The following is a 12,064-nucleotide window of genomic DNA, read 5'->3' on the forward strand; positions in this document are numbered from 1 at the left end:
GGCTGATCTTCATTAGGATTGCTACGTCTGTGCTGTGAGCTTGTACTGCTGGTGTCAGGGTTGTTTGGTCTGCAGGATAATTCAGCAACATGGGACTTGAGGTAATGTAATCCAGAAGATGGCAAGAAAGACAATGATGGAAGAAAATGGGGATCTTCCCATTTCAAACTTCACTATCACACTTACTGCCCCAACCTGGATGCAGGGAGTGTGATGATCTCTCTTCTCCTACATTTAAACCTGGAATCTCTGTTATTTTGGCACTGAAGGCGTGTCTAACTGCAGCTTGTTTCTTCGTTAAACTAAGAAAGTGGGGCATGTTAAGTGTTGAAGGCCTGATAACTGCCATTGCTTATGGCATCTGAAAATGAATTTGCATTTTTGGTGACACTTTTAACTGAATTTTAAAGGATGAGTTCCAAACCCACTGTATGACTGAGGAGACTTCTGCTTGGCCATCTCTTTTTTTTACCATTAAAGTTGTCTTCAGACAACATTGTAGCTTAAACCAGATCAGACATGTCAGACTTTTCTCTTGTTTGTTTTTAATCTGGCGCTTATGTTTCAGCAAGACATGTATGTATTTCACCATGTATTCTCAAAACTGTGTGCCTGTCAGTCCCTCAGTGAGTTTTTCCTCTATGGCAAGGCTCTGTCAAAGAAGCCACTGAGGAGATTCCCTTAAACTACTATCCATTAAGACAGCTTTGTCAGTGGCATTGACCTTGGCAATGTAGATGAGCAGTTTGTGCTCCCTGTTGGTTCAACTGACCCGTCTGCTCATTCAGAGTGATAAAAATACTAGTAAGTCAAATCCATCTCTTGTTTCTAAGAGCAACAGGGGTTCTTTTATGTCGGGGACAGTGCAACTTAATGCATTTTTCTCCCTCACTTGGGAAAGAAGAAAGAAATTGCTGCACGGTTTTAGTCCACCCTGTGTGTGTGCTGTGTGTGTGCTCTGTTGTGTGTTATAACACACAGCCCCTGCGAGAATGAACGTAGCAAGGGCTCGATGTTGATGTCACTCATTGCAGAGGGCCATCAATATTCTACCCTCATGTGAGTGAAAGCATCATCGACGTCGTCATCATCATCATCAAGATCATCATCATCCTCATCATGACTGGGTGAGCGTGTATCTATGAAAATATTAGAGCTGCGTTTACGCTTAGTAAGCTACCTACTATTAGGGCTGTGACAAACCAAGTCAACAGTAAGGACCGAAAAGCTGACAAAACCCAATTAATGCCACCTCACAACATTTGTTCAAAACTGCACATGCAAAGTCACAAAAATGAATTTGATCAAAACTAAAAGAGTTAAGCTAATGGCCACCTGAGCACCGACATGCACTTTCTTATCCAAAAGACATCATGGGAAAACAAACGAAGCCAGAAACGCTTCCACATCACTGAATCTGACTGAACAGCTTTTCAAACGCTTTAAATGCAAATTGAGAATAGGTTGAATTAAAAGCCACTGTTACACGTTACTTTGCTTTGAACTGGTATCATTAAAATGGTGTGAAATATCAGAAAAGCAGGAGCCGAATCCATATTGTTCTTATCTAATTTTCTTATCCACTTTTCAACCTTTAAAAGACATTAAATTAGTTTTTTTTCCACCAGTACTGTTGTGTGGGTTAGTTTATCTTGGTTTAGATTAACTTGTTAAGATAAAAAGAAATCTATAGAGGCTACATGAAGATGAGGATGAGGCTGAGGATTTTTATAGTGTATGGGAAAAGGTCTCTGGCCCCCAAAGCATATCAAGTGACCTTTCAATATGCAAAAATCAACCTGTGGTGTTCCTGGGGGCTTTTTTTGTCCCCTGGATCACAGGGTTGATTAGAAGGCAAAAAATGGGTTAAGAAAAATAAAGCTAATATATTGTTAGCCTAGTATGCAGATGTCGTGTGGGCTGAGCATTACATGGACATGTCATATAGCACTGCTCGCCTGTGCTCATAAAACTGACGTTACAAGGCATAACCTTCGTTGCTGACTGTTTCACACCTATGATTTTTCACACCGTCAAGTTGTTATGATGACGTAAACAAACAAGCTAGAGATTATTTGGGATATGTATGGGGAAAGTCGGTGGGAAACACTGTAGTGAACCCGAGTGCTCGGGAACTGTTCCTTTTTCTGTGTCGAGGCATGTGTGTGTGTTTGCTACTCTTCGTCCAATAAATACCATGCACTGCACAGTAGGACATACACAGTACTGTCGAATCATTACACAGGCATGGTGCACCTGCTTGGAGCAAACACCCCCTCTGCAGCTGAGTTAAGTTTAAATCCACATGGCAACATTTACAGTTCTGCTGACGGGGGCTCCACTGTAAAAGGCCAAGATAAACAGAAATGAATCTCTCGCATTCATATTTTAACCAGTTCTGGGGACTGACTTCATGTCGTAATTTCCATTTTCACACTTGATTCCAATTAAGTGTAATACTTTTTGAAAAAAATCAAAGGTTTTAAAGCATTAGGGTTAAATATATAAGCAAAAAGCAAGTATGATAAAGTAAAAATATTTATTATTTCTAATATGTTTTTGCATAAATTAGGTTTTTTTGGATGTTTTAATTTTGTTTCTGGCTCAGTAAAAGCTCTTGACATACATAACCCTTTCTCCAGCCAAAATGCCACTGTAGATTCTTTTGCACCAAACCCATTACCATGGGAGCTGTCATAACATCGTTATACTTCATGTCAGCTAAGTGTCCAAATGAAAATAAATGAATGTCCCTAAGTTTTAAAGAGTGCTTTGGAATGTCAAATGTCAAAAATGAAGAAGAAGCAGACTTTTACCCTGTGACTTGGCATGCGGCGTTATGAAATTTGGCAAGTAAAACAGCCTAAAGAAACTGCACAAAAAAAACTGCAAGTGCAAACTACATGTATAGGCACTCCTAAACTTTTCCACATTGTGCTCTCCAAATGTTGTCTTTGTCAGCAAAACTCTGCACCTCCCTCTTCCTTCTTGCTCTCCAGACTACCCCAAAATAAACAAGAAACAACAAGGGCTGTGTGGAAACTCACCTCACCGATTGTAACAAAGTGTCCTCCACGGCAGAGAGCAGAATCAGAAACAACGGCACTAACATGGACTGTACCAAAACCTCAGTGTGCATGTTTAAATCCCACAGAAACCTGAAGTAAAGTAGCTTGAAGGAATTTCCCAGTCTTGCTCTCCTTAAACAGACAGGACAGGAAGAGAGAGTGAGAGGGAGAAGAAAAAGAGAGAAGGAGAGAAAGAGCAGCAGGCTGGCCTGAACTGGCTCAATCCCTTCAGAGGCCAACAGTCCTCTCCATACAAGTGCCTTTGATTAGTCTTGACTCTCAGACACAGTCCTGGGCAGGAGCTGGAGTGGGGAAAACTGCCAAAATGAAAAGTTAAGTCACTAGTTTGAGATGTAATTAGAAGCAGACTGTTTTTTTTTTCTTTCACTTTTTCCACCTCCGTTTTCCAGATGATTTCTCTGTGGTGCTGTAGTTTTGTTTCTATATTTCCTTTTGATGCTGTTAATAAAAAATGAGAGCCAAAATCAATCCTTTCTGCTAATAGGCCTTTTCCTCAGAAGACAGCTTGACATAATTGTCATAATAGGAAAAGCACAGGTGTGAATATGATGGCTAAATCTCATTTAGCTGCTCTGAATTCAGGATCCTATGCTATTGCACATCATGGCTCTCCGTCACTCTGTCATTGTCAGAGCTTACTGGGACACTTGAATGGAAAAGAGCAACTGTTAGTATTATTAGGAACAGATGTGCTTTCCCTGCGATGACAAGTCAAAGTGTGGGCTGTGAAAAGGGCCTATATGTAACATCAACATACAAAGGAGGATCAAGCATGCTCAAAACAATATTGCAAGAATTATGATTAATACTCTGGAATTTGAATGCATAAATGTAATTCTTGTGAATCCCAAGAGACTTCCTGCCATTGAATGACAACCAATGCATTACAACCCAATATGGCTCAATGTTTGGACCAAGTTGGTTTTTCATATAACTGTGGAGTCATTGGATTAACATGCAAAATACCTTTGATTTGCTGCCCATAAACAATGAGCTAAGCATTGTTTGAGGCAGAGCACTGAAGCTGTGGTTGTTCAGAGCCTTTTCACAGTAGACATTTTGACATTGTGGCACAAAAGCACAGGTGTGATTAACATTAACAATGGCTGTATCCTGTCAAGTTTTGCCAGTTCAGAGGACCTGGTGTTCTGCATGATGGCTCACTGGGCTTTGTTAGTGGTATTAGATCCACCTCCTCTGAAATGTCAAAATGTCTGCTGAGAGAAAGGCGTATTAATTGACTGACACTGCCTGATTCATTCATGCTTTTTATTACTGTGCTGGTACCTGCATGTCCTCCACCACCCCAGACTCCTCCCTATGTGCTGAGGACATTCATGTATTTTAAATAAATTACACCAGTAAGGTGGTATCAGGAAATCTCAAACTTCATTCACCTGTTCACATAGTAAACACTGAAAAAGTTGGGTATCAGATTTCTTACACTTTTCACATTAAGATTAGGTATTAGCTATCACTTCAATTAGGCCTACTGGGGTGATTTTTGCACACTATACCATCACCTACTGGTATGGGACATTATCAACAATTTTACTGAAATGAATAAAAGAAGACCATTTGTAATACATTCTTCAGTGTTGAATCATTGTAATTGACCGGGGCACATAATATCAGTCAACTAGCAATGTTTCTTTTCAAACTATTGGTCATTAAATAGTGTTTTCTTTAAATATCAGTTTCATAAAACGTATATACTAATATATACAAATTGACTCTTCCAACAACATTAAAATATAAATATAAATATAATTTTTAAATATATGCATGTATATGATTTTGCCATTTCTTGACAGCCAGAACTGAGGTTTGAATCATTTCCACCCAGAATTGATTTCATGTTTTTAAGCCATTCAGCATAAAAAAGGTTAATGTCAGGATGTGACATATAAGTATATGCAGACAACTATCTGCACATTTTGTACTCTGGCAGCATTTAAATTACCTGTTACAGGTCCAGGCCAAAGCCTATGACAACAACACAAAGCAGCAGGCTGAGGTGGAAGTTGCACCTTTTATCTCAAGAGACTCTTCACTGCCCTGAGCTGAACTGACAGCGCTGTACTCAGATCAATAATTTATGGAGACTTCAGCTATATGCATTCATAAAAAGATTGTTTCACTTGTTTTTGTTTTCAGGAAACTAAAACAATAGCATCAACAATTAAAGAAAGGAATAAAAACATTTACAGATTAACATTCTGTAGTGATTAATGATAGGCTACAGAAGTATAGCAATTTTAGAAAAATAAAAAAGGTTAAATGTTTGTTTTTTTTCCCTGTGAATTCTTTGTTAGATTTCGGTTATAACAGAGGTGGTAGTCTGCCAAAATGTATCATCACAATACTAAACCAACTGAGAACGATCAAGACAAATAAATGTATTTAGGAGACTGTTGTGATGCAGCAACTTGGGGACCTTGATCTGTTACCATGGAGACGGCTGCGCGCCTCCGCTGCAAGCACTGGTGCTGTGGATGTGATTTCAACCTGCGCGCTCCCGCACTCTCCCACACGAGCCTAACACACCCGGAAAACAGCTGATGTCATGGACAGGACGCGACACGGCGGATAAGGGAAATCCTCCTCTCGTAAGTGATTCAGTATGTTTTCTTATTTTCAGCCTAAACACTCGCCGTGTATGTAACTGGACATCCAGGTGTTGTGCTTTGAGGATGCGAGCGTCACCGACGCTTGGTGCTGCTGGGCAGCTAGCATGTTGGTTCTCCAGGAAGTGGAGAGATTCTCATCCTCCGGAGTAGGCCTTGATAAAAATATTGTCGTGTATTTGCTACAGAATCACGTGGCCAGGTTGTCACGTAACATTTTAGCTTCTTTAAGGACCTATGCTTGCCCACATTTGTTGTTTACTTCCTGTGTTTAGCTTGTTTTGGCCCAATGTAGCACCTTAGCTCTCATCCGTTTCCATAGTAACCTTGGCTCAGTCGGTGTCATTCATTCACGTTTAAGGATAAAGGCCTACATTCCTTGATTGACATCCAGTTGTGTTCATCTTGTCATATGTTGTTAACGAGGCTGATCAGTTTCCCAACATGGTTTTAGGATTTCACTTTTGTCCATTGAAGCCTGTGAGGCCACAGTGGGTCAGTCATAGTGGGGCCTTTAAATACCCTAACTGCTCCAGATATTGGTTCTCACAAAATTACCAATATTGATTTGATTGATTTTTGTTAAGGTAATGTCAATATCACCTTGTGAAGTGTTTTCAATCTGAAAATCTTTCTGAAATGCACGTACAACACTGCAGCTGACAATGTTTTGAATGTTGTTAGACATTCATTAAAAAAAACGTGAATTAAAAATGTAGGTTGTTAATGACAGTAAGTAAATTAAATATATTGTGGCTCTGACAACCTTCTTATACAGTAAAAAGTCAGGGGTGGATGATATTGACATGATCAAAATCACAACGTTTATCCTAATACTTAAATATCTATTTACTGTACATCTATATAATGTCTGGATAAGTTAGACCCAGAAATGTCTGCTTTTTTAGAGCTGCTCCATTCAATATTTCTATATTAACAATTGGTTGAATGACTGTGTAATGTGAAAGGTCATAGTAAAAATTTCACAGAGAATTATCAATTCAGTTCAATTCAATTTTATTTGTGTAGTGCCAAATCATAATATACCTTATCTTAAAGCTCTTTAGAGGATAAAGTCAAGACCTCACTTTGTTATAGAGAGAAACTAAACAGTTCCCACAAAGAGCAAGCACTTGGCGACAGGGGGGAGGAAAAACTCCCTTTTTACAGGAAGAAACCTTCAACAGAAACGGGTGGGCGGCCGTCGGCCTCAACTGGTTCGGTTTGAGATCACCTGACTTCATTAAACCTGTAGCATTTATTTTGGTTTTACAACCCACGACTACACACTACTGTGTTGGTTCATTCTCACTGCTTTCATCATGGTCATTTTCAGATGCAGCGGGTGGCTACTCTCAGTGGAAAAGCTCTGATAAACCACTGTGTGCTACCTGCCCAGCACCAAATGCCAGAGATGGCAAATTTGTTCTATAAAGCATTGACATGTATATTATCACCCTATATAGTTACACATCAAGCAATCATTTGAAGTCATGCCTATAGCAACCATGAGTATTCACTCTCATTTAAGCTCTGTCTTGGCCTCCACCATGCCCTGAAGGAAATATCTGGCTATCTGGTCCCTTATCTGCTAAATGCTGCTAAACTGTCTGCCTGCTGCTGCTGGATTCGTGTACCGTAAAACCAAAACAACGCACTAACTATACACTAAAATGCTCTGTAGAACTGCTGGAGTAGGATGACAAATTGGTGTGCTCTTGTGGTGTGTGTTCAAATGGTACCTTTCACATCACACATTCATTGTTCATGTAAAAATATAGATTAATGGAGCTTTATATGAAATCAGTAGAAATGAAAAGAGTGGTTAATGTTAATGTGGTCACTGTGTACCTATGTTGAGTGTATATTTACTTTGAAATGTCTTTTCATAAACTTTGGCAAAGTCAACCTATTTTAGGCCAGTTATGAATACCTAAGTCTCACTCTAGGCTATGGTGGAGAATTAAATAACTGTACAAATGTGCTGCCCACATCTACCAAACTTTCTCTTGTCTGTTGTAATTAAGATGATACTGTCACAGTACTCTTAAGAAGAAAACTTCAGCTAAGAAAGTTAGCATCCTCCAACAAATACTCACAGTTACAATTAATCTGCCCAGTGATCGCATCCTGCCCGTGAGGAACATGTCCTTTCTCCAAATGGGAAAGTAATTGCAGTCTTTGCCACCTATACTCCCACATAATAGCACTTAGACCCTGTAATTTTGTTTTCACTCTTCCTCATGTCTCCATCTGCATATGTTAAGTGTAGCAATTACACTGGGAAATTGCTTCTAACTACATGGGGTTTATAGGATGGACAGTTTCTTTTCTTGGCAAAACCATAAAAAGAAACAAGGGTGATACAGTTACTTTGTTCTATCTGCATTGTCATCCTAAGTAAGAGGTTTTAGTCTCTTTTTACTTTTAAAGTAAGTTTAAGTTGTACAAACATTTTTATCATTAAGGTTTTGGCTAGAGGTCACTTTAAATTTGTTAAATTTCAGTCAATTCAGAACAGTCAAGGTTAATATTTAATTTAATTTATTCAATTCAGGTATTCTGTTTAACATATTGATTGAGACAACAGCTACCTGTTCATTTTCTCATTGTTCACTAGTTTTATAAAAAAAAAAAAGAAAAATGTAAAGACAAGGACTTTCACTTTGTGATATTACACATTTCATTGACGGCAGCACATAAAATTAAATCTCAAACCTTTTTTTTCCAGATTGTTTGTGTTTGCGTTTGTGTTGATGACACTGAAATGAGCTTAGACTTCTATAAATTGAATTGGTTATTTAAAGTTTTGTAGTTTCATTCTTCCAGTGATACACCCTCACTATCTCGTAATATTGAACTATATTTCAATGCTATTTTTCTTGAAGGTTATGTTTTCCTAAATTACAAAACACACAGTTTCTTACATACCTATGTAGCCATGCAGATAGTTTTAGATGTATCTTCTCCTTGCACTTATTAAATAGATGTAGTACTTAGTACTTATGCCAAGGTCTCCGACTGCACTGAAGCTTTAGTGATGACCCTCAGAAGTCGCTTTGGATAAAAGCGTCTGCCAAGTGAGTAAATATAAATGTAAAAGTAAATGATGAGGTATCTGTCTCTCACATCTTTGCCTCTATCACAGTTAAATGAAGGTGAATGGAAATTAGCTTGTGATGCTCACAGCTTTGAAAAATGACACTTAATTGTTTCTTTTAACAGACACATCTCTTTGATGCTAAAGGTAAAATATAACATTTACAACTAGTCTCTGGCAGTGTGATATATTGATTATCAAGGGTAAAAGCGATTTTATCTTTCGAATTTAATGTTTTTGAAATGTCACTGCATTTGGGTGGCATCAGGGACCTCACCAACCTTTCTTAAAACCTGGACAAAATATAAGTTGAACTATCTGCATGGCTACATACCACTGGAGGTAAGAGAGAAAATATGTTTTTAATGTAAGTTGGGTGGGCCAAGTGAATTGCATAGATATGTTCTGCAGCTGCACCTCGCAGCACTTGTGAATATGTTCTCTCACCCCTCTTTACTGCTCTTATGACTGCTACCATTCACTGACTGCTGCCGCAGGACCTCCAGGCCTTTAGGACATTCTCCTTTTTGCATCTCTAGTCTCTCTCTCTGGTTGGTCTCTCCACCCCTCTGTGACCTGGGGATGAACGCACCAATGAGGAGCCTCACAGTGAGTCCCCTGGCCCTGCTCCACCCCATCTTCTTCTTCCACAACACCTCAGTCACTCACAGAGTGTGTCGCATATATGCCTTGATGTCAGACGTGGTGGGCATTCCTGTCTCTATGAGCGTACTGTAGATGTGGGTAGTGTAATGTACACCATATAAGCCATAATGTTGACTAACTGTTGTGTGTTATTTACAGGGTATGCCTGATCGCATGTTATGTGCAGTGCTGGAGCAATTTCAGCTTTACTTTTCCCTTTGGTATGTGCGCTTTGTCTCCATTCAGAGTGTCATTTCTTCTTGTGTTCTTAAGTTGAAACGGCCTGTACAGTTTTCTTTTTCTGCATACACACATGCACACGAACACACACACAAACAGGGACATTTGCAGGTTAACACCAACTCAAACTGTACAGTAGGTTACACAGCTTAATCTACTGGCGCCTTGGTGTTCAATACGATGAAGATCATGTTTGATCTTTTCGAATGGTAAGTCACTGGAGCTGTTCCAATGTGAATACACTTGTCCTGTGTTCCATGTGTGCTACGTTGTGTATCACGGTGGCCATTCAATAATGCAACACCTGTTTAATTTTAAAGGACACACCTCTGTTCTGGCAATTCAAGTCAGGGTAGTTTACTTTGCTGAATACACTTAACGGTTTACTAAAGCTTAATGCTACATGTAATTACATCCAGAAGCCACTATTGATACACAGCTCATTTAATACAATATTTACATATTGTTTAACCTAATCTTTGTACAGTTATTAATTTTTCAAGAAGTGCACTGTTACTTACTGTTAATGTGGCCATGTATGGCAAGTTAACCGCTTTGCCTCTGAGCTGCAAAAGTATATATTAAATTTATTTATTTAGTTGATAATCCACATGATTGGACAGAAAGTGGTACTGCCACTGCCCAGACTTGGATGCAGCCAGAGTGTTCCCCTGTACCTCATTTAGCTTTGGTCACTGTGTTGTCCAACTCCCTCTCTCTGTTAGATCCACTCTCTGTATAGCACGGCCAGCCCCAGCATGCTGAAGAGGAAACAGAGCTCACGGGTTGAGGCCCAGCCCATGACTGACTTTGGGCCGGATGAGACCCTTGCAGACAGTGCTGACATCTTCTGGATCAACAAACCAGTGAGTGTATTTCCTGAAAATGTGCGTCTGAGTTAGCTTACCACACTTAAATCCTGTGCTGTCATCTCTGTTCCATTCATGCCAGATATTTTAAATATTTTTAAGGGACATTTCCTTATGGATTTCCCTTGAATTTTGTTTTAAAGATAGGGCAAGATTATCCAAAAAGTTGGACAGAAAAGAATATAACAAAATATTAAAGGTCCCATAATGTATAAAATGAGATTTCCATGTCTTTTTTTATTATAAAGCTGGTTTAGGTGCTATATTAATTATGTGAAAGTATCAAAGTGCTCAGTCCACAGAGAAATGCACGCAGCCTGTATTCAGAAGCTGAGCATTAAAACAAGCCGTCAACACTTCTGTAACTTTGCGATGTCACAACAAAGCAGTCACCACTCTCATCCATTTCCCAAGCCCAGCCCGCCCGGAACCACTGTACAACCTTACAGGATTTGGTTTCTCTGAGTGTTTACCTGAAATGTGCTATATTTTTATTTGATCATTCAGAAAACAGTCAGCCAATCAGAAGAGAGGCTCAGAGCCTCTTTTCTGATTGCTCTAGAGAGCTCCAGAGAGAAGGCTGACAGAGGAGATGTAAAACTACATTGGTGTTAGGTTTTGTGCTTAAAACCACAATCATATCTTCTTATTGATCAACACGTCAAATAAAACACAGAAGAAGTGTAAACTATGGGACCTTTTAAAGCACAATTTGTTGTTCTTTCTTCTTTTGCCATCCTCCTACAGTGGGTGCACACTCTGCTGCGGGCCTGTGCCATCATCAGTGTCATCTCTGTGTGCATGAACACCCCCAAGACATTTGAGCATTACCCTCCTCTGCAGTATGTGACGTTTACGCTGGACACACTGCTCATGTTTCTCTACACTGCTGAGATGATTGCCAAGATGCACATCAGAGGAATCATCAAGGTACCTCCTGACAGAATTCTGAAGAAGTTTTTAACAAATTGTCACATGAAGCAGGTTACAAAAATCAAGATACAAAAAAAAAAAATACTGATTCACATTGTTTGCAAACTTTCCATGACAGATTACTGAAATATTTAACAATAAAATACTGAAGAAAACTTGCAACAGAAACTCAAACAAAGGAATGAAAATGCTGTTTCATTGTGGCTCAGGAGCTGCTGTTACAGAAGGCATGCTTCAAAGACATTTCATGAATTTCAGCAAGTAAATGGTTTCAGCTGTTTTGCTTTGTTTTTGTCTGATGGGAAAATTACATATTTTATTTTGTGCATGTTGTTTTGTGTCTCTTAGCAGGGTTTTTCCAAGTTGGGAGTGAATTTGGATGAGACTTTACACAAGGACTGTTAAGCCTAACTTTTCAATCCCAGAATGGGATGAGGCATTGGCATGGCTTTCACAATAAACTAATTCATATAACAACATTAAAGCTTATGGGCATATTGACAGAAGACAGTGGAGGGAAACCCTCCATTACTGATATAAGCAAACTACAAGGATAGACTG

At 39.2% G+C, this 12,064-nt stretch overlaps 2 protein-coding genes across 9 annotated transcripts in view; one reads left to right on the top strand and one right to left on the bottom strand.

Moving 5' to 3' along the window:
* itgbl1 (integrin, beta-like 1) overlaps nt 1-3,360 on the bottom strand; it is a 41,964-nt gene extending 38,604 nt beyond the window's left edge. The window contains exon 1 of one of the 2 annotated variants that reach the window (XR_008829015.1): nt 3,048-3,360. Coding sequence is in view for 1 of the 2 variants with exons in the window: in XM_056389166.1 (XP_056245141.1) it covers nt 3,048-3,139 (92 nt within the window). In the remaining variant the exon portion in view is untranslated. The remainder of the gene's footprint in view (nt 1-3,047) is intronic. The other variant, XM_056389166.1, reaches the window with a different exon arrangement.
* Nucleotides 3,361-5,586: 2,226 nt separating this feature from the next.
* nalcn (sodium leak channel, non-selective) overlaps nt 5,587-12,064 on the top strand; it is a 69,237-nt gene continuing 62,759 nt past the window's right edge. Inside the window, exons 1-5 of one of the 7 annotated variants that reach the window (XM_056389231.1) lie at nt 5,587-5,698; nt 9,314-9,521; nt 9,621-9,682; nt 10,427-10,567; nt 11,318-11,500. In XM_056389231.1, the coding sequence (XP_056245206.1) occupies nt 9,641-9,682; nt 10,427-10,567; nt 11,318-11,500 (366 nt within the window). In that variant the 5' untranslated portion in view covers nt 5,587-5,698; nt 9,314-9,521; nt 9,621-9,640. The remainder of the gene's footprint in view (nt 5,699-9,313; nt 9,522-9,620; nt 9,683-10,426; nt 10,568-11,317; nt 11,501-12,064) is intronic. The other 6 variants (XM_056389229.1, XM_056389230.1, XM_056389233.1 and 3 more) reach the window with 6 other exon arrangements.

The sequence above is a fragment of the Seriola aureovittata genome, chromosome 11 (genome assembly GCF_021018895.1).
Source record: "Seriola aureovittata isolate HTS-2021-v1 ecotype China chromosome 11, ASM2101889v1, whole genome shotgun sequence".
In the NCBI taxonomy this organism is placed as follows: Eukaryota; Metazoa; Chordata; class Actinopteri; order Carangiformes; family Carangidae; genus Seriola; species Seriola aureovittata.